The sequence below is a fragment of the Pleurodeles waltl genome, chromosome 12 (genome assembly GCF_031143425.1).
Source record: "Pleurodeles waltl isolate 20211129_DDA chromosome 12, aPleWal1.hap1.20221129, whole genome shotgun sequence".
NCBI lineage: Eukaryota > Metazoa > Chordata > Amphibia > Caudata > Salamandridae > Pleurodeles > Pleurodeles waltl.
The window spans coordinates 510,752,903-510,775,025 of record NC_090451.1 but is presented as its reverse complement, the minus strand read 5'-3'; the positions used below and the strand labels follow the sequence as shown (position 1 = coordinate 510,775,025).

At 46.1% G+C, this 22,123-nt stretch overlaps 2 protein-coding genes across 4 annotated transcripts in view; one reads left to right on the top strand and one right to left on the bottom strand.

The window, feature by feature from the left end:
• The window catches only part of COQ9 (coenzyme Q9), a 57,951-nt gene extending 52,836 nt beyond the window's left edge, over positions 1 to 5,115 (bottom strand). The window contains exon 1 of the mRNA XM_069217319.1: positions 4,879 to 5,115. Within this exon, the coding sequence (XP_069073420.1) occupies positions 4,879 to 4,996 (118 nt within the window). The 5' untranslated portion in view covers positions 4,997 to 5,115. The remainder of the gene's footprint in view (positions 1 to 4,878) is intronic.
• Positions 3,385 to 22,123, top strand: part of CIAPIN1 (cytokine induced apoptosis inhibitor 1) — a 135,966-nt gene continuing 117,227 nt past the window's right edge. The window contains exon 1 of one of the 3 annotated variants that reach the window (XM_069217320.1): positions 3,385 to 3,404. In XM_069217320.1, the coding sequence (XP_069073421.1) occupies positions 3,386 to 3,404 (19 nt within the window). In that variant the 5' untranslated portion in view covers position 3,385. Of the gene's footprint in view, positions 3,405 to 5,608; positions 5,725 to 5,795; positions 5,817 to 22,123 lie in introns of those variants that run through there. The other 2 variants (XM_069217322.1, XM_069217321.1) reach the window with 2 other exon arrangements.

Here is a 22,123-nt window from a genome sequence, read left to right as displayed (position 1 = left end):
GTTACTTAAAATGAGGAAGAATTTAATCTACATCAGATTATATTACTTTCTTGAGAGGTATTAAAAGTTATAGTTTCTAAACACGCACTTAGAAACACTCCTGCCTACTCCACCACTGATGATAAAAGCAAGAAGGGGACAGGTACAACAAAGGGCCATTGGACCAGAATGAAAGGACCATTGATCTGCCTGGCCTTAAATACTAGCATAGAATTCAAAATATCTTTCACTGGTTAGATCTTCACATTTAAGATTGTGCTTAAGTTTTGCGCATTGACCCTTAATTGTAATCAAAGTTGGGTTGGAGCTTGCTGCAAGCATCAATGACCTAGGTTTTAATAGTAAGCATTTCTGATTTGCGATCCCCATCTGGGAACAAAGCTTTAATGACAGTGGCATTTTGGCCTTACGTTATCTCAGACGGACACGGGTTGAAGGCATAGCAAGCCGAAGCAGGCAAACTATTTCAGAACTTGAGGAAAGTTGCTACTAACTATTTAAGTTATAGAGTTACAAAGTAACTTAAAGTGAAACTGCAATACAACCTTCTGTATCTCTTTAACTTATGTCACAGGCAGCTGATGAAGTCCCCACGAGGAAGGTGAACCAGCACCCAGAACTAAGAGTGCTCAAGAAACCCCACCCACAGCCAAGAGACACAGACACCAACCGGGAGTCAATAGCTGGTTGTTATATCATGGGCCCTAGGCCCACGTGATATGATAAATGAGACAGACACCAGGGTGTGGGATACTCAACTAGCCTCAATCACTTGCACTTGGGCTCTTTTATTAGCAGGGTCACCTGAATACGGATGCCTGTGATGGATGGATGTAGGGTGAGTGTGAAAGCCAGCCCTCAGCAGAGTAGCTGGTGGAAACACTAGACTGTGTCCAGCAGGACACTACATTCCCCCCAAAACTTTACTGAACAAAACAAAAACTAAGTCCAATCTGTGAAAAAACAAAAAATAGTTAAAACACCAACACCAATCTCTCGGCCTTGAGAGGCAGGCCACAGGATGGTGGTGGACAGATGCAGCTAGGAGAACCCGGACATCTCCGCACAAGTCCATGGTTTAACAAGCTGCTGCTGGGCACGAACAATGTGTAGATGGAGTCCAGACTCTGTGACTGCCAGATGGTTGGTTCAGTGTCCACTCATGCACCGTAGGTCAGTCCTGCAGACACTCGTGGTGAGGCTGATGGTGTAACCAGTTGAACCTTGGTGCATCAGGAACGTTGGTGGAGTTTGCTGCAAAGATAATTCATGAGACATACTGACTAAACCAAGGCCAATCCCTTGAAGACCGAAGGCATCTGGAGTGATGAGATGTCCTGCTCTGAAGCTCTGGCGCATCCGGACACCTTGTCGGTGGAGCAGCTTCCAGACCACCTCTTGTTTGCAGATTCCTTACTCAGGAGCTTCCTTGCGGCCCTTTCGATGGGTCACCCCACGTGGACTGTGCTGGGTTGCGTGTGGGCCATTGGCAGGCTGCTGCAGGCTCTCAACAGGATCCATGGCAAAAATCACTTGTGCAACCACAAGGGTGGATGATACGTGGTCAGTGGACTTTCCAACAACAGGAGCCTGGTGCTGGTGGGCTCTCAGATAGTCTCTGGGCAATGGTTCTCACACGTTGCCAGGAGTGCCTTGTTGGTCTTTTAATAGTTTGCAGAGTTACGATTCCACTCTGATGCTAAATTGCTCCTTCACTAGATGAAGTGATGCACCTGGCAATGATGGTGTTTGCCAGTAGGTGACCTGGACGACAGGTGTTGATGTTGCTGGAGTGAGGGTGAGTGGAGGGACTTCAACATAGCTAGTGCAGTCTTTATTTTCCTTATGCGCAGATGCTAACAGTGATACCATCTGCTTCAGGCAGCCGGTGACAGGTGACTTGAACGGTCGCACTGTGCTGCGTGTGGCAGAGCTCAGTTCGTGGATGCAGGCGGCTTACTGTCGGTACTCCCGTTGAGCTGTCTCCAGTGACGTCACTGCACCCCGGTGGCTGTCTTGTCAGTAAGCACACTTTCGGGTGTTGGCACGAGTCCTCCATCTCTCCACTCAGGGGTCTTTCGATTTTGTGCATCCATGGCCACCAGGTCTTCCATTGTGACAGGATGATCTTATCTCTTGTCCTTTTTTTTCCTCCTTGAGGGAGTGGCACCGTGCCACGCTTTCCTCTTGATTTGCATTATGTGGCGTCCAGCCACCTTCTTCGCTGTGTTGTGGTGGTGGCAGCTTGCCGCTCGGGTGTGCGACTGTCCTCTTGCGAGTCACTGCTGACCCAGTCTTGAGGCAGTGTGGAGGAGAATACCCATTGATCAGTCTCTGGCACACTGCAGGGCAGTGATGGCTGGTAACTTCCCTTTCCGACTTCTCTTGGTTTGATGAAGCAGTGCTTGCGCCTCCAAGCAGCGCCGTTGTGGCGCTAATCATGGTTCGGTTACAGCCACTCGCAGGCTGAGTTCTGCCAGTAGGACTTGATTTGCTCTCCTCGCAGATCTCTTGCAAGTCTGGTCCATTCCAGGATCTTCTTGGTGGTCCGCTCTGTGACTGGAGGGTCACCTTTCTCCTCTCCTTGTCTGTGCTCGAGGGCCCCACTCTTGCACCTGGAGACTCTGCTGTTGCAGCTCTCGGCTCCTGCCTCAGTTTGCTTGGCAGGGTTGGTCACTTCTCCTGACTTGCTGGATGATGGGCCAACGGTGGCCATCTTATGCTGTATTGTGGCCGGATGGCGCGGCCTCTTCTCCCTGGCGTTGCGTCATGCTCTTGGAGGGCTCACTGTCTCTTGGGCTCCTGCCCATGTTGTCAGGGTTTCTGGGAGCAGCCCTCGGTACACCTCTGACACTGTCTCTTTCCTTCCGGACATCCTTTGCTGATGCCTGGCGTGCCCCTCTCCTGTCTTGCGGTGATGTCCATCACTGCTGGGGGGGGGGGGGGGAAACATGTGGCACTCTTTCGGTGGTGACGGCAGACGGCCGCTAGGGGCCACATGCGTTCTCTTTGCACGTCACATGGCGCTTGCCTCCATTTCCCACTTTTACAGCTTGGCTGGGGCAGCTGCAGTCTGATTGCACACATCACTCTCTCTCTCTTTTGTGCCATCAGTCCGTGGGCACGCTGCTGCTCTTGCGCAGTCACTGTTTGGGGGAGTGCTGCTGCCCTTTCATCTGTGGGCACAGCAGCTATCTACGTGCTGCAGTCAGTTTGATTTGTGCAATGCTTGTACCTCTATTTGGCCACTAGACGTCACTGTGGCGCTGTTTTCAGCTCAGAAGCAGTCTTTCCTTATTCCAGGCCTCGTTGGTAGAGGCAGATGCCGGTGAGGAGCCATGCTGCCTTGGACAGCTCGTATCTCCTTGTAGACAGATCTCCAGGAATGGGTGTGCGGGCTGCAGGTCACTTTGTATCTTTTCCCGTTTTCTTCTCTTCTCCCCCCCCCCCCAAAACAGCCTCACGATGGGGAGGTTGGCGACATGCTGTGAGGGGGAAGGTCAGCAGTGTTGTGAGCAATGGCCACGGCAGCCTTTTCAATGCTGTGGTCTGTGGTAGCCCTCATGGGCTGTTCTCGGGTTGTTGCTGGGGTGGGAGTCCATTTGCTTCACTCCTCGCACTGCGCCTGATGCCAGCGGAGGACGGGGGTCATTAGGCGGCACGTGTAGCTTCTTCTGCCGCAGCAGCTCCACTCCTGTTGTGTACTGGCGACTCATGCCTCAGCAGCAGTCTCCATGCTGCCCCGGGTTGCGCAGGGACTGGAGCTGTGAAGGGGGCCCAAAGTTCAGTTGGTGGGCAACTCTACTCCGCACTGTGCTCTCCACAATCAGCACTCTCATCTTTCAGCTCATTCTTGGGTGTTGTTACCCTTTCACACATATACTGCAGAAGCCTTCCTTGCTGCCAGACTCACTCGTCGCCATTGTTATGTCGTAGGCCCTAGGCCCACATGCTGTGATAAATGAGACACAGACACCAGGGTGTGGGATACTCAACTAGCCTCAAGCATGTGCACTCACTTTTTTACTAGCAGAGTCACCAGACTGTTGACGCCTGTGATGGAAGGGTGTAGGATGAGTGTGGAAGCCAGCCCTCAGCAGAGTGGCTAGTGGAAACAATAGACTGTGTACAGCAGGACACCAAAGCTGGCGATAGATTCTGGGGCCGAGGAAAGTCCAGCTGTGAAGAGTATTACAGCAACCTTAAGTGCAATGTCTATACTGGTGCCACACCTTGACATCAAAGGATGGCCGAGTGTCAACGAGGGTGGTGGGTGCTTTGCTTCCTGTGGACACTTGGCTACGGTGTCATACTACTGAGCTAATCCGTTTGAGGGGGTGGGGGAGGGAGATCCGCCCATTTATTAACAAGCCCCACCCGACTACAAAGGGGTCCAAACAAACACTCAGCGGGGGTGCCCAGACTCCCATCTGTCAAATAGCACACCCAAACAATAAATCGCTAATACTGTTAAGTTAAATCCATAAACTGATATTTCTTTCTCTCATCCGTTTAAAAAAATACTGCCCTGTGTTGAATTCTTGGCTCATTAAGCGAGACCATGAGAGGCAGGCAAAAGCTAATTTAAAGTTCGGCTAGATTTAAACTACAAGGTCCAAGAGGACCTAGAGCTCAGTCATGCATCTGACTCGAGCTTTCAGTGGCCAGTACACCTTCTTTCGGGTCGTCCAAGCGTACCAAGAGTCCTACAAAGCGACCGTGTAAAGTTGGCAACCTTCAAATAGTGGCTTGGTGCAACAAGTATTTTACCCATGTCCTTCACTTCACCTTGCCTTTGATTTATATCTGTCTTCTCCTTTTACCCTAGCGCGCCTATTGATCTCCTCGTGCCACCCACAATAGTATCTCCCCCCTTACCTGGGACACCTTCTCGTAACAACCTCCAGCCCGCCCTGCGGACAGTCAGCAGCGCTAGAGCCGCCATCTTGGACATGGGCCGTGAAGAGTAAGCGACTTCAGAACCCGTACCACGCATGCGCCAAAGAAACCTCCAGTTGACGAAGAGAAGCCTTGACAGTCTGTTATCAAGAGAGCGATGCAGAGTCTGATCAGAGACACAATAGCCCTACTTTAAGAGTCCTAGTGTACACCTTTGCCGGGCAGCACTGCACTGTTGGAAATAACGCCCATTGTTTTATTCAAGGCACTTAAGTGGTCTCAAGATGTGCTTCAGCTGGCATACTAGGGAACTTCCGACTGGCTCTAACATGGCCGCAATTGTATTAAATGCGGCTTCGTTGGTGGTTGAGGCGATGTATCCCTACCTAGTCGGCCATCTTGTATGTACTAAAAAATACAGCAAGAGAATCTCCTTCAAATAATGAGACAGATAACGACACTTCACACTATAGTGCATATATTACACTGGAAGTTTACGGCTTGAGCGAAACTAGGAACAATTATTATGTCACAAAAGACTTCATTCCTCTTCCAACTAGAACTATATAACGTACTCTGAATCTAAAACTAGTTCCATTTAACAGCTGCGCACCTAGACTGATTTATACACGTTTTCTGATATTTTATGACTATTGCTAGACCTTCGCCCTGTTCCCAGAACATTCGAATCCTCTTTAAATTGCAAGAATGGAAAGGGACGTGGTTTGTGCGTGGTCACGTCATGCTCGGAGCTGTATCACTTGCCAGTAGGAAGGTGACTGTGGTGGGACAGATACTGTTCGAAGACGTTCAACGGGGTTCGCGGTGAGTTTGTATCACGCGGAGGGAAAAGAGGAATGTGGTATCCGAATGGACTGTCCTTGAGTTTATATGGCCGAAGGGTAAACGTATGGTTTGTGAGTGGGACTACTTTTATATACGTTATAAACGTGTCCTGTTAACCAGAAATCCAAGCCTGTGCGTTGTGATTTTACTTGTGCTGTTTCTATTGTATTTTAACAGCTGTTGGGCAAGCATTTCTGCTAACAGTTCTGTTTTTGGATGGCAGTGTTTGTGTGTTCGATATCATATGTTATGTTATAATTATAAGTGAGTGGACTGTTTCCTTGAAAGTTCCATCTAGAATGTGAGCGGAGAGAAATTCCAGGGAGAGACAGTTGCTGGGCTCTCCTTGGAATGGATTGATGCTAGGTCGTCTCTTAAGAATAAACGTAATAGATTTAATATTACAACCTTGTCGGGATCTACTTACAACATTTTGGCGACAAATTGATGTTGATACACGACCTAGGTCATCCTGTTGAGGCGTTTGCTGTCTTTTGAAGGCTGGAGACTCCCCTGGCTGCTTGAAGATTTTTGCTGGTGTGGGAGTCCCACGGTGAGCCTTGGATTGGGTTTCCTCGGGGGGGGGGGGTAAGGAGATATCTGAGAGCTATTGGAGGATGGATGCAGTGGGTGACATATCTGTGGAGCGATAATGAACCGGAACGGTTGTGGTTTGCTGGGGCGCACACTCTGGACTCGTTCTAGTGTTTCTGCCAGCCACTCTGCTGAGGGCTGGTTTACATGAGCACCCCACACCCACCCAACACAGACGTCACCAGTCAGGTGACCCTGCCAATAAAAGGGGCCGGGCGCACGTGCCTGAGGCCAGTTAGTAGTACCCTACCACTGTGTCTGCATCATGTTACTTCCCAGCATGAGGGCCTAGGGCCCCATACTACATTGACGACGAGTGGGATCTGCAAATCCGATATGAACCTTGATACAGCAAGCAGTGGAGAAAGAAGGCCGTTGCAGCCCCAGCCCTACTGGTGTGAACGAAGGGGGTGAGTGCTGCCGATCAGCGTGTCCCGCAGCACTGCCAAAACGGCTGTGGGCTCCGAAAATAAAGGGCTACGAAGCGTGCTGAGCTGCTTTTCCCCCAGCCCGAGGAAAAATGCCCTGAGCCCACCCCGCCCCCCCAAGAGTCGGACGCAGCGCGGCCAGCAGCGTGAGAGAAAGCTGCTGGGTCCGCGCAGTATGTGGGGGAAATGGCGCTGTTGTGCACCGTGGAAAAAAACAAAAAAAAGTAAATGCCAAATTTTGTCCAGGGCCGGTAGCATCCAAGAAAAAAAAAAAACGCGGTCTGCAGCGTGTCCCATGCTGCTGCGGCCACGCACGCGGAAAAAAACATGGTGCGATCGGGCACCAAGAGTAAAGAAAACGACCGGGGGCCTTTTCCCCACTTTCATTTTAAAGTGGCGCTGTCGCGCGCCGTGTGCCAGGAGGAGAAGTTGCCAAAGGGTGGCCGGTCGCCCCTTTTCATTTTAATAATGGTGCTCTCACGCACCGAAGAAAATATGCCCAGGGCTGCCCCACCCCAAAAATGCCGGCAAAACGGCCCGCAGCACAAAGGACGGCTGCTGCAGCCGCAACGTGGGATCCGTAATGGTGCTGGCATACACCACAAAAGAAATAGGAAGAAATGCCCAGGGCCGCCCCCACCTCACATAAAATGCCGCCAACACGGCCCGCAGCGTCAGAGAAGGCTGCCGCGGCCAAAAAGAAGCAATGGTGCAGACACGCACCGAAAACAATTTGAAATAAGGAGGTGCAGACACGCACCAAAGCACAGGTGCCCAGGGCCACGCCCCCACCTCCAAGAAAAGAATAAAGAAGTGAGGTGCTGACACGCACCCAAAGAGAACAGTGCCCTGAGCCCCCAAAACTCCCACTGAACTTCGTAGTGTCTGACTGCCTCTTTCAACGAGGCTAAAAGAAAAAAAAAAAATAAACCTTTTGGAAAAAAAAAAGACAAAAAAGTGGAAAAGAAAGGAAAATACACTTACCTGCAGCTTCTGCAGCCTCCTCAAGAGCCCCCTCCAGCCTGGATCCTCTCCGGTGTCTGTCTCCAACAAAAGAGGCACAAGAGGAAGAAAGAGTGTCTTTCAAACATGAAAGAAGTGCACTACTGACATCCAGTGGCCAAAGGTGGCACTGCACCCTATTTCTGTTTTAAACGAAAACAAGATTGGATGAAGGCAAGTCTACAGCAGCACTTTCAGAAAGTGACTGCTCCAGACCAAGAGTGCGCCCCTAGACGGAAGTGACGCAGAAGGCGGAAACGGCAAGGAAGAAGGACACGATGCGGACGATGCTGCACAGGGAAGGAGAAGACTGCAGCTGCTCCAACCAAGCTGCACCCAGGAGGAATGGACGTAAGTGGCACGTGAGGTACAAAGAGAGCGCGCATGGCCTGCGCAGCCCCTGGTGGCCGTCCGCCGCCACCACCGAAAGAACGCTACATGCCCCAGCAGTGATGAACATCACTGCAGGACAAGAAACGGACATGAAGGGCGTTACCATAGGACACCCAGAGATGGGAGAAAAAAAACAGAGACTGTCACATGCGCAGAAAGCTGCGCCAGAGAACCTGACACGGGAAAAAAAGCCTGTGGAGATGGAGAGAGTACCCAACAGCGTGACGTAACGCACGGGACAAGAGGCCATGTTGGCTGGCCGCACAACGACGGAAGATGGCCACCGCTGGCTCATCAGTGAGCAGGTCATCTGAACTGACCGACCCTGCCAGAGCAGATGGCAGGAGTGAGCGCTACAACAGCGCAGCCTCGAGGCGCAAGAGTGGCGCCCTCGAGTGAAAAGATGGAGGAAGAGAGCAGGGACCCTCCTGCCACAGAGAGGTCCACCAAGAGGATCCGGGAACGGACCAGACCGGGAGAGGTCTGCCTGAAGAGCAGATCATGTCCTACCCACAGGACTCAGCCTGCGAGAGGCTGCGACTGAGCAAGATGCACCAGAGGAGGTGCAGTGATAGGTCCATATGACGCAGCATGCGACCTGTGGCACGACGCCACATCGAGGACGAAGAGGAAGATGCACCAGCGAAGGTGCAGTGATAGGTCCGTGTGAAGTAGCATGAGACCTGTGGCACGTTGCCATGTCAAGGACAAAGTAGAAGATGTACCAGCAGAGGTGCAGCGCAAGGGCCATGTGCCGCAACATGCGACCTGTGGCACAATGCCACACCAGGGAGAAGAGAGAGTGGCACAATGCCTACAAGAAATGAGGAGAGGAGTGTGACAGACCGGTCACACCACAGATCAACTCCATCACAGGTGTGCAAGGGGAAGGAAGTAGAGTGACACAACTGAGGACTCGTGCGAGCAGATGAGAAGGTATCCATCAGCACAAGACAGTCACCGGGGTGAGCAGACGTCACTGAAGACAGCAATGTGGGTGGTCCCCCACGCTTCGCAGTGCGACCATCTTGTCACCTGTCCCCGGCTGCTTCGCTGCGATGGCATCCCTGACGCCAACTGCACAGGCCACAAAAGATCCACCAGTGGCCACGCCGTCCATCAAGTGGTCCTTCCACCGACGAAGATGACGCCACCTGGTTTGATCTGCAGAAGGATGAAAAACATCATCATCATAATGATGAGGTGCATCGCCCAAACACTGAAAGAGCACAGCACCACCTGAGTGGAGACAGTCAGTAACAAGAACGGACGCTGGCAAGGCATGTCTGGCAATGTAGAAACGTATTATCTGAACACCTGCCATGAGCCCCGTGAACCAGACACCTGCCGGTGAGAGCAGACCAGATCATTTGGACCATCCACCCTTGGGGTTGCACAAGACTTGGGCGTGGCCCTGTTGGGAGTTCAGAAAGACTCCTTTGGCATGGCCTACGTTGGCCCGCACAGCCCACGCAGTCCTGCTGCAATTCAGGGACAAGGGCCTCCAACGAATTCCTGTGAGAGCGGAATCTCGCTGAGAGAGAATGCATCTGAGACAGCTTCACGTCAGGCATCCGGAAGCACGGAGGTCTCATATTGAGAGACTGGTCACCTGAAGACTTTGCACTATGGCTAGAGCACCAGAATCCAGATGGCTCGAGCAAGCGGACCATGCATCAACCACCCTTGTGGCTCCATGTGAGAGACTTGGATGTGGCCCTGTAGGCTGTTCCTCTGAGACGTCTTTGCTGGGCCTGAGATAGGCAAGCATAGTCCACACAGTCCTGTGGAAGCCTGCGAAAGGGCCTTGAGGAGACTCCTGCTTGATGGAGGTCTGTCACGAGAGGGAAGACTGCTGCTGCTCTGCCGCTGGACTTCCAGGCGCCCCAGGCCGTCACGGTCATCTGCAGTCTTAGGAGGTAGACAATCTCCAGAGTCAGAATGCCATCCAGAACTGTGTACAGTGGACTCCCCACTCCTCCAGATGCACCGGCATCAGAAACTGTAAATAGACTTTGACCACATGAGCCCAGGCAGGACCGGATCGACAATATCCAGCGAACTGTGAGGTCGTGGACAAGCGACTGAAGTATCTGGACTTCATCCACACAGTGTTCGTGCCCAGATGTACTTGGTTAAATTATGGACTCGTGCGGAGGTGTCCGGGTGCTCTCAACTGCACCTTGTCCACCGCAATTCTGCAGTCTGCCTTTTCGAGGCCGAGAGACTGATTGTGGTGCTTTGTTATTGTTTATTTTACAGGTTGGACTTTTGTTTGGTTCCTCAATAAAGTTTGGAAGGGATGTAGAGTCCAGCTGGACTCGTTCTAGTGTTTCTGCCAGCCACTCTGCTGAGGGCTGGTCTTACATGAGCACCTCACACCCACCCAACACAGGCGTTACCAGTCAGGTGACCCTGCCAATAAAAGGGGCCGGGCGCACGTGCCTGAGGCCAGTTAGTAGTACCCACCCACTGTGTCTGCGTCATGTTACTTCCCAGCATGAGGGCCTAGGGCCCCATACTACAACTGACACGCAGCTTATGATGCGTGTCAGCACAACACGTTCCTATGCAGCATAGGAGACAGCGAGACGAAGCAGAAGGAGCGCCTTCACGTCACTGAAGCGGCGTTTGACGGTCACTGACGCAGCATTTGACAGTCCGTTTCCAGGCAATTGGTGTTGGCGTGTTGACACGTCTTCACGCCACTGATGCTGCATTTTACAACACGTTTTCAGGAAATTTGTGAAAAGTGCAGTCAGTATGGTGATCTGCACACCAATAGAAATTGAAACAAAATACTGTTTGTCTTTTGGAGACTGTGATGTGTTACAGTAAGCTTGCCTTTCAATTCATCGAGGTTGGAGTTCATTTGTATTAGATAGTAGTGCATAGAAAAGTGCAGTCAGTACAGTGATCTGCACACCAATAGTAACGAACCGTGATCTCGCGGAAACAAAATACTTCTTTTTTTATTTTATTTTATTTTTAGAGACTTTGATGTGTAACTGTGAGGTTATTTTTTCATCTTACCAAGTCTTGAGTTCGTTTATATCAGTTAGTGATTGTACAGCTTTATTTATGGCGTCCCAAGGTCATATTTTACCACCACCTTCCTTTTTACCTCAGCCTCGGCCACCTGTCATTCCTTGGGAAGAAGATTGGATAGAAATGTTGGAGAATTATATATTAGCCTTAGATGGTCAGAAAATATGTTTTCATTACTGAAAAAGCTTTTTTTTACTGAATGCATTTGGTTTTGAGGGTCAACGTATTTTTAAATATTAACCCACTGTTTTAGGTCCTAATGGACAACCAATGGATGATGTGTTTAAGGAAGCCATCAAAAGGCTGGAGAATAGATTTGCCAAGGAGACCAATTTAGTAATGGCTAGATGTAGGTTTTACACTCGGTCTCTGAAACAATTGATGAATTTGTAGCAAGTTTGAGACATTTACCTGTCAAATGTCGGTTTGGGACCATGACGGAAGAGTTGATATGTGATTAACTCATTGTGCAGTGTCGAGATAGGAAAATTCAAGATAGGTTATGGGCAGCCAAAGACCCTACGTTGAGAGAGGCCATTGAAATGGTGAAAATAATTGAGGAATCACAGCAATGCATAAAGGAATTAGAAAGGAGAGATAAGACATGCGATGTGATGGCAATGATCAGTGACTGTCCTATTGTTCAACAAGAAGTTAATGTGGTTTCCAGAAAACCATTTATTTCTAAGACTAAGGGAAGCGAATGTACTCATTGTGGGAGAACGTATCGTTTGGCTGATTTTAAGAAGTGTTTCGCAATAAGTAAAGAGTGTAGGAAGTGTGGTCGCAGAGGTCACTGTGCGAATGTGTAGGGAGAACAGCAAAATGAACAAAGGTGTTAGATTTGGTATAAATGTTGTAGAGGAAGTCAATGACATATCATGTGATAATAGAATTTTGGTTGTTAATCAAGAAGTAGTGGCAGCAACTGGAACGAAGGGGAGGACTTCTAGGCCCACGGCTGTCTTCAAGATAGATGATTGTGAAGTTAAAATTATGGTTGATTATGGTTCATTGTATACCATAATCCCCAAAACCTTATTAAAAAATCATTGGAAGGCTGCAACTTTGTTTCTGAAAGATATTTCTCCAGGGGGATATCAAGGAGAAAAGATCCATTTGCTGGGGTATGTGTTAAGATGGATACAATTTGAGGGGCAGTGCATTGAAGGGAAAGTTTACGTGGCATCTGATGGGCCTCCTATCTTGGGATGTTGCATCAATTTGATCTAAACATTGTAATTAATCCCAGAGCGTCCAATCAAATATTAGTAGTTGAAGATGTGCAACTACAAGATATACTGAGTGGTGCCCAGAATGTGTTTAAAGAAACATTGGGATGCTTGGAAGGCTATGTACACAAAATTGTGCTTAGGGAGGATGCCTTGCCAAGACAGCATAATTTGTGTAAAGTACCCTTTGTAGTGAGAGATGAGGTTAAAAGAGTAATTGACGATATGTTGTCTGAGGGTATCATTGAACTGGTTGAGGTGCCTGTATGGATTTCTCCAGTGGTGATCACTCGGAAATCTGACGGTCCTGTGAGGTTGTGTGTTGATTTGAGATCCTTAAACCAGAACATTGTAGTTGACACTTATCCTCTTCCTAACATCAATTAATTGCTAACTGCTATGAAAAATGGGAGGTATTTCTCAAAACTTGACTTGAGGAGTGCCTACCATCAGATTAAATTACATTTAGATTCTAAACATTTGACAGCTTTCGTGACATCTGAGGGCACTTTCCAGTTCACTCGTATGACGTTAGGACTTGCGTCGGCTGCAAGTGTTTTTCAGCGTATATTGATAAATATTTTTGGAAACATGAAAAATTGTGGTATTATTTCAGGATGACATTTTGGTTAGGGGTGAAACAGTACAGGAACACAATGTCATCTTGAAGGAAGTTTTGAAAGCTCTAGGAGAAGCTGGTTTGAGTTTCTAAATCAAGAAAATGGACATTTTTAACAGAGGAAATTGATTACTTGGGTTATACCATATTGAAAGGAAATATTAAACCATAGAAGAGTTTGTTTGAGGTGATTAGATTGGCGCCTGCACCTAGTGATAAGGATCAGCTAAGATCATTCCTTGGTTTAATAAAATATTATTCTAAATTTGTAAGCAGGTTCGCTGATAAAACTGAGAACTTAAGGAAATTATTGCGGAGAGGAATTAAATTTACATGGGGAATGAACAACTAGATTGCTTTGTCAATATCAAGAATGAAATCTGTGATGCAGACATTCTCTCTGCTTTTGAAATTAAATTACAATCGATATTGACAGTTGATGCTAATGCAGCTAGCTTAGGAGCTGTTTTGTCTCAAATGCATGGAAGCCAAGAGAGAATTGTGGCATTTGCTTCTCGCACTCTGACGCAAGGTGAGCGTAATTATTCGGTAAAAGAGTGTCAAGCTTTAGCTGCAGTTTGGGGTGCTGAATATTTCAGAGTATATTTGTGAGGATTGCAATTTGTTTTGCGCAGTGATCACAAACCTTTGTCTTAAGATTTTGTCATCAGGAGGGGCAGGCAAAGGTTCGGCGAGATTGGCTAGGTTAGCGGTATGATTGCAGGAGTATTTTTACAAAGTAGAATTTGTCCAAGGTTGGAAGAATGTGCAATCGGACCGTTTATCTAGACTGTCCCTTGGTTGGGAAACTGTTGAATTGCAATCATTAAAAAACCGTGACACAGAAGGTAAAGTAGCTTCAGTCATGGATGTTGTTGAAAGTGGTTTGGGTACTTTTACTAAAGAGGAGTGGGAGGAAGAGATGAATTTTGACAATTGTCTTAAGGAAGTTATTAAGTTGATCTGTAAAGGGGCTAGGAAGGAGAGTACGTTTCCTGTGTCATTAAGACCTTACTTAAATGTGTTTGAGTTGTCGATTTGTGGTGAGAATGTAATAATGAGAAGTGATCAGTATGTTCCACCTGTGGGATTAAGGTTCAGATTGTTCAATCTGGCACATGAGGGCCATTTAGGTCAAGGACTAACTAGTAGAAGATTAAAAGAATTGTTTTGGTGGCCAGGTTTGGTTGGACAAGTTAAAGATTGGGCAGAGAGATGCAGCTTATGCAAGGAGAGTGAGAAGAGATTAAAAGTAGGTGACAAGAGGAGCTGTGGTCATATAGAGGATCCAGGGAAACCATGGCATGCTATTTGTCTTGATTTTATTGGACCTATTTCTGAACTTTCATTTGAGTTGAGGTTTGCTGCAGTAGTTGTCGATGTGCATTCAAGGTGGCTCATAGTGAAATTTATGCAAGATATCACCACAAATACAGCGATAAAGGTGCTGGAGGAAATTTTTGAGGAGGAGGGTATACCTTTGGTACTGATTACAGACAATGGCACTCAGTTGCCTTCCAATGAGCTGCTTTGTTTCTTGAGGCGGTGTGGAGTGAGACATTCTCGTACTTTAAATGGTATTGTGGAAAATAAACGGTATTGTGGAGAGGGCCAACGAGCTGGTCAAGGGAACTATTCACTTAGCTTTAAGCAATCATTGTAATGTAATTTGTTTTATCTCTGACATGATATGGGCGTATCGTACTACCAATCACAGTACTTCTAACATTTGTCCATTTCAGCTGATGAGGGGGCGTTCTGCAGGTTCCAAATTAGTTTCTTCTTGGCTTAAAGAATGGGTTGTGTCTGGTGGAGAAAGAGTAGCAAGAACATCAGTAGCCACTGGAATAAGCGTGGGTGACTGGGTCAAAATAAAATCTAGTAGAATTAGAGGCGGTATTTCTAAATTCAGAGGTCCGTTTCGTGTATTGAAAGTTAGTAAGTATTGTGTAGTGGTGGAAGGAGGTGAGAGGTGGAATGTTAGAAATGTGGCTTTGTATCAGAGGGGTGGTGAATGTGAAAGGAAAGAGTATGAAGGATGTTCAGGGGCAATGTTAGTTGCGAATTGGGGAGACAAGGAGGTGGTGCTATCCACCACAGGTTTGCGTGTAAATGAGAGACATAACGAGAACACTCATGTATCTCTGGATTTGCCTGAAGAGGTGACGGAGTAGATGTTCCAGGTCTATCAGAAGCACAAAAATACATAGACCACAAGCTTATTTAAATGGTTATGTTAGATCTTGAATCCTGTTTGGGTTTTTACTGTTGTAGTTTTCATTGTATTTATTCATTTCTCTCATGTTCATAGTTATTCTATTTGGTTTTTATTCTTTTTGTTCAAATGAGGTATTGTGTATTTACTCTGTTTCTCTTATTGCTTTTTTAATATTGCTGACACCATCTTTTGTGCTTGATTTACATCATGAAGGGAAAGGGGTGTGTTATGTTTGAAATATAAGTGAATGGAATGTTTCCTTGAAAGTTCCACCTAGAATGTGAGCGGAGAAAAATTCCAGGGAGAGACAGTTGCTGGGCTCTTCTTGGAATGGATTGACGCTAGGTCGTGTCCTAATAATAAACTTAATAGATGTAATATTACAACGGTGTTGGGATCTACTTACATCATACAGCACAGCATTATCTTGCCATGCAATTTATTTATATATAGTGCTTGATACCCCTGACGAGTTGTTGAATGTTAATAGCAGGTGTCATAAGGGTTAGCAGTAGTGATTGACTGTTTGACTTGACACAATCTGGCTAGCCCTACTTACTGTATCCTGAAATTGAATAGTTCGCTGTAACCAGGGCTACTGGAATTCTGTCGCAGGGCAGGAACAAATTATGCAGTAAGCAAGGCAAATAATGCGGCGCATGCTGCGAGGGTATTACTTCAGTGTTTTAGAATTTTTACACAGTTTAACAGTGTCTGGGCAAAGTACCAGTTTAACACCCTAATACAGCAATAAGCAACAGTGAGCTCCATCCAGTGGGCCTTCCAGTTCGCGGCAGCACGTTTTGCCATATTCTAGTCACATTTTATCTATTTCAGCTACAAACAACATTTTATGTTAAAATCTCAGATGGTGGGCTGTTTGACATAGTAGCATTGAATGTGATGTCTCTATTCTAAGGTTCAGTACAGCTTACTTTCTTTGTAGCGGGTGGCACCACTCCTACTGTAATTTAGTAGCCAAAGAACTCCTTTTCCAATCGTAGGAATTCACATTCATTTCTACGGAGGGTCAGGCAGCTCTCTCTTTTGCAGTTCAGCAAGTCTTCCTGGTGCTGTTAAATGGTTGGTGCATACACCGGTATGTCGCCTCTCACATTTAGTGCAGAAAGTACTTAGTTTATGCAGTTTAGGAAGATCTTGGTTGCAATGGAGATACCAAAGTTGAGGTGAGTGGTGCTGGAACAATTTTCATATTTGAGGTGCTGGCCATTGATGTCACATATGTGCTACTTAAAGAATGAATGTACTAAATGAGCCATACACATTCAGCAAGAGTAGGGGAGACCCTGTAGTGCATTTTAGAGCACATGCTACATATATATGGTTACAGTGTGGTGTGGTATTTTCATTTATATAGAACATTTTCCATCACAATTGCCCCATTGTGTTGCTATGTTAGAAATAATCTGCAAACTCAGTTTTGATTGGAAAATTGTGATGTCTTTATTGCTTTTCATAGTTTATGATGGTCTGGTTAAATGACCCCCATGGAAAACCATTTCATATTTCAGCACATATTGACATCGTGCTATGAGACCTTCCCCCCTGATAAAATGTTTCTGTCCCAATCTTCACCCGTGACTGGTGTCATGCCTGTGCTAATAACTTGGGGAAGTAACTATCAATGAAAATGAGACTCCCATTCATACTATTACTTGAGGTTTTGCACATTTTCCCTCCGCGTTTGCAACAAGTGTTTTGCTGATGGTAAAATGTTTTTATGTTTCACGGATGCTGTCTGCTTTCTTTGCTTGGTTATTAATCACCCCATCACAAAAACGTCCTCGCCAGTGTGGCACATCCAATAAATGAGTTGAATGTGCCACAGCCATGTGGCTAAGGATGACTGGGGTGAGAAAAGGAGCCTCCCGTATCTGTACTATGCTTCAATTCATACATTCATCTGTTTTAAAACTAAAGAAACCCAGGCAAAAATGAGTGAGACCTCTTGCTATTGCCACCATAATTGTGGGAACAAGATTTGCATAATTTTAATGACAAAGTGGTGGTAGCTCCCATGCCTCCATATTATTTTCATATCCCCTGCAAGAACTTAACTTACAAGAAATTGATTAAAGGTAAATATTACATATTAGTGTAGTTTTAAAACACAAAGTGACTCCTTGTGCAAAACAGATATTGCCATCAAAAGTGTTGTGTGCCAAGTAGGAATTATGCCACATCAGTGCTGCAATTCAGTTGAGTACTATTACTCGGTACTGCACTAAATAGCTATGTTTTCCGGAATGTCTGCCAAGATCAGTCACAAAAATAGCGTGTCAGGGGCTGGTTCTTACTAAGCAAAAATTTGTGGCATATGTCATCTCATACTTTCTACATAGCGTTGCCATATTTTGCCTTGTTGGGAGAACATCATCGTAAACCCCACGGATAGGGCCAACAGCAAATGCTAATTGTGTCACGTGATGCTACGTTTCACCAGGCCAAATCAAGGATTGTCGTTCAGAAACCCATGTTTTTAATTTTGTATTGGTGCATTTGTTTTGCATTGGCTGGTACATATTTTTTGTTCATGTGCCTATTAACGGCGGTACTGCTGAATAATTAGGCCATCACAGTGTGTCTTACGAGTGCGCACACTTTAGTTCAATTTGAGCCCTGCTCAGTGACTAATGTGTCTGGCTGCACACGTACCAAAGCATCCTTGTTCAAGCTCATTTTCACACAGATATGCCCTGGTGAACTGCCATTTGTGTGACTGTGTGCTACATGAAAGCACATGCCTTACACGGACTGTCAGTTTGCTTTTGAATAAACTGCACAAACTCCTGTCAAGGGGAGGTTTTGCACTTCTATACTTACTGTATCAGGTGTGAACTTTTCATTAATGATTTGCGCTATGTCTCAGTCGGTGTTTTTTCACATGTGCAATTTCATTAACTTACTGTGCCCACTCACATAACCACGTTTATAATTGCAATAACACTATTGTAACATATACCTGTGTATAGGTTGCTTGAGGAACATATAGAGCAATTCCTTAATTAAGATAAATCATTAAAATGAATGCTACAAAAGTGACCAGTGTGTCTGTGGTAAGTTAGTGGTTTTGCACATGTTGAAATATATGTCTTTTAAGTAAACAAAAACAAAACAAAAACAGTGATGAATATAATGCTTGAATTAATCCCAACAACTGTTAGTTACTTGTGGCTGCATCACAGTCCATCGTTTTTTTTGTTTTTTTTTGTCCCCAATGCCACTTCATATTAAATTTGGCCATATGCAAATCAACCCTGATCCTTCTCCAATAAGAATAGTCCAGCCCAAATTGCCAGGCCATGTCCTCTCTGAACTGGAATACAAGCAGCCCAAGACCAGTTTTGCCCTTGTTGAAACTCTTTAGGTGCAGCTTGGCTCCAGTGGCACAGTGAGCGTGGGACCCATGTCTGGGCACACCTTTCGCACTTAAGGAGTTGCACTGAAGTAAAGAAAAAAGTGATGGGTGGGATGCTTGAATTTAATCTTGGCCACTCAAGCCATATCCAAGTCCATCATTGCTTTTGCCCACAAAGCCACCTCAGATTAGACCTTGCTGTCCTAGACATAACACCTATTCAACAATGAAAAGTGCAGCTTTTCGCCTCATGGTATTTGTAGATGTGCTTAGAGTGCACCTAAAATGTACTAATTCTGCTATAGTACTAGGACATTTTGACCAAAAGCACACTTTCAGATTAGTGCACAGTCTACAAACTGGAAGTGCAAAAGTGGTAATACTGTGCTTCATAGACCTCACAGCATCTGAAACAGACACAAAAGACAAATAACATACTTCAAATAAAAAGTAAAAGAAACACACTGGTGCTCATTTAGTGCACAGAGCTTATGATCTGCTGTATTATCGGGCAAGTCACAAACAGTGGGTGCAAGTTGCACACCAACATTGGTGCGACCTGCTCAACATTTTGTGATGTGACTTATGAAAATTAATAAGGCAAATCACTTAGTGACCCTCTATGAATGTCTTTGAATTCACGGATGGGAAGCAGTGAGAGAGTGCACCTCTATCTCTGCATTAACATTTCCAGCACGTCAATGTTATTTAAAATGAACTTTTGTTCATTAGAGGGACATGTGCTGATTTAAAAAAAATGCTGACATCCTAAGAAGGCATTTGGGGGAGCATGCATTGGTCCCCTAGACCACTGTCTTCTCCCACTGAGGCCACCTGAAACAATTCTTTGAGGGGTGCTGTCCCACATTACAGCTTTCCCATTGATAGCAACTCATAAACAGGACAGAGATGCCTTTTGCACGCATCCTATTTGCAATTTATAATGTGCCACCAAACACTTATGAATTATAAATACTTTTCAGAGTCGTAAAGGGGGGTTTGTACATACTAAAACACTCCTTTGGAACCACAAAATCTGTTTTTTTTTTTGTGTTTTGGAGGCTTTGCTAGCTCAGAAGTGTTTTATACACAAGGTCCTCTGGGTCTAAATGCTATCTTGTTCAGTAAACAAAGTGGTAAGACTGCTATTTTTACTGTTTAGAGCCTGGGCTAATAACGATCAGCACTATGACTATGAGCCTGCCCATCATACCATTGCTTGAGGTTTTGCACATTTTTCGCTGCACCTTTGCCACAAGTGTTTTGCTGATGGTAATATGTTTTTTGTGTGCCACAGATGCTGTAAAACAGCATCATACAAGCAGTTTTGTAGCGAAACTCATAATGAGCACAAGCGGTTATCTTTATGGAAATATGGTTTCTCTATGTAGTACTGGTTGTACAGCCCTTTAAATAAATAGCAATATGTAAGAAGGAAGATAAGGTGCATCATATGCATATAATATAGTGGACTTGTCTCTTTTATGTTAGAAAGTAGAGCAATTGTTCGGTTTGTTCTTCTGTTATTTTGAAAAGGAAGCAAAAGTATCCATGCTAAATAAAAAGAAAAAAGCAGTTTGTCTGAAAAAATTGCCCGCACTAGCCAGTCTATCTTTGAAGCTCCCAGGGAATTTCAGATCAGAAGGCTTTTTGTCTGTTTTTGTCATGAACGGGCAGTTTCTTCAGACAAACTGCTTTTTTCTTTTTATTTAGCATGGTAAACCCCGTTTGGTTTGGGGGAATTACTGATTCTTGACTGGCCCAGTCGACCAGATGTTCAAGGAGAGCGCCAGCAAAGTACTTAGCTTCATTATCGGTGAGTGCAATCAGTCAGTAATTTCTGGGATCCGATTTACTGCCGCCTTTGTATATTGGAGAGATTATGGATCCTTTCCAGGATTCCGGGATTGGTTCTCAAGCCAGGGTGTGATTGAAAAGGTGAGGGGGGGCATGTCTTTGGCCCACTTAGGTGGGTCTAGTTTATAGATGGCCTGAGGAACACCATTTGGGCCAGGGGCACCGGCCTTTCTCCCCCTGAGTATTAGCCGTTGGATTCCTGCCCGGGAGATGGTGCATTCGCTGTTCGCATTACTGACGTTACAGGCGTCTGGGTTAACAAGCTGGGTGGGCCTACTTAGACCTCTTGTGATAGCATGCTCCTCTTTGCCTTTGATTTGCTGAAAATGGTGTTTCAAAAAGAACGCCCGATCCGCCTCCAAGATGCTTGAGTCTAGGACTGGACCATGTGTTTTTTTTAAATTTGTTTAGGGCATTTACCGTACACCAGAATTTGCTGGCATTTTTGTGTTTAATGTCCTGGATGAGTTTGGCCCTAAAATGCCTCTGTATGTAGCCTCCTGATTTCCCATACCACCTGTTTCAGCTTTCCTTTCTCTTGTCTTAGTTCGATTAGGTGACTTTCGTGGTCAGGAAACCGACAGACCAGCTGGAGTGCTTGATTGAATTTCCTCTTTAGTTGTTTCAAACTGTGTGAGGACTTCTTTGTGACTTGTGGCATTGGGCTCTTGATAGCTACAACTTTTTTGGCGAATTGCTTGGTGTATGAGTAAATGATCGCCTTCCATTTGTCCTTGGATGACCCTTCTGTTCTTTGGGAGGCTTTTAAATGCTTGTATGCTTTCTCTGCCAGGTAAGCTAGAGAAGTAGCTTTCCATTTAATTCTTCTCAGCTGCCACAGATGTTTGGAGCCAGCAGGTTCTGTGTAGTTCTTGTGTACTGCTGGGGTTGGCATAAAGACCACTTCCTGTGTTAGGTGATCGCTTTCAGACCTTAGGCCCAGTTTAAAGGAAGAGATCGTTTGCATCAGTGATAGGGAGACCCAAGTGATATAGAATATTGAGTTTCCCTTTGCGGCATAGATAAGGGGGGGGGGGGGGTGTCTTCACTAAATCGTCTGTTTAGCGCTCGAAGACCTAAGTGCTCAAGAGAGCCTAGTAAGAATCTTCCTATGTTACTTCTTTTTGCCATTTTAATCAGTGATTGTTTCGGAATAGGCCACTGATGTGCCTGGGCTTCTATGACCTCATTGATTACTGACCCTCCTAACAGGTTCATGTTGAAGTCTCGTGTTACTAGTAGTGGAAGAGGCGGGTGAGAGCCAGCCACTTGAATGATGTGATCCACAAGCAATTTCTACATTTCCTCCTGATTTTTCTGTCTCAGAGGCAAATAGCTGTTGATGAGGATTAGCCCTTGCTCCTTCCTTCTTTGCAGATAAGTCAGGTGCACAGTAAGAAATTTGTTGACACCAGAAGAGAGCATCTTACAGCTGACCTTGAAAGCAGTCGACAGGTACACCCCAGGCCACATTCCCCATTGCCGAATTTGCCTTCCTTGATAGCAGGTAGAAGGGCATGGGAGTAGCCCGGGATAGGGATTGGTTCCGGCTACCTGGGGGATCCTCTGTTGCGGTCTGGGGCTGGGGGGCACCAAGGTTGCGGTGGG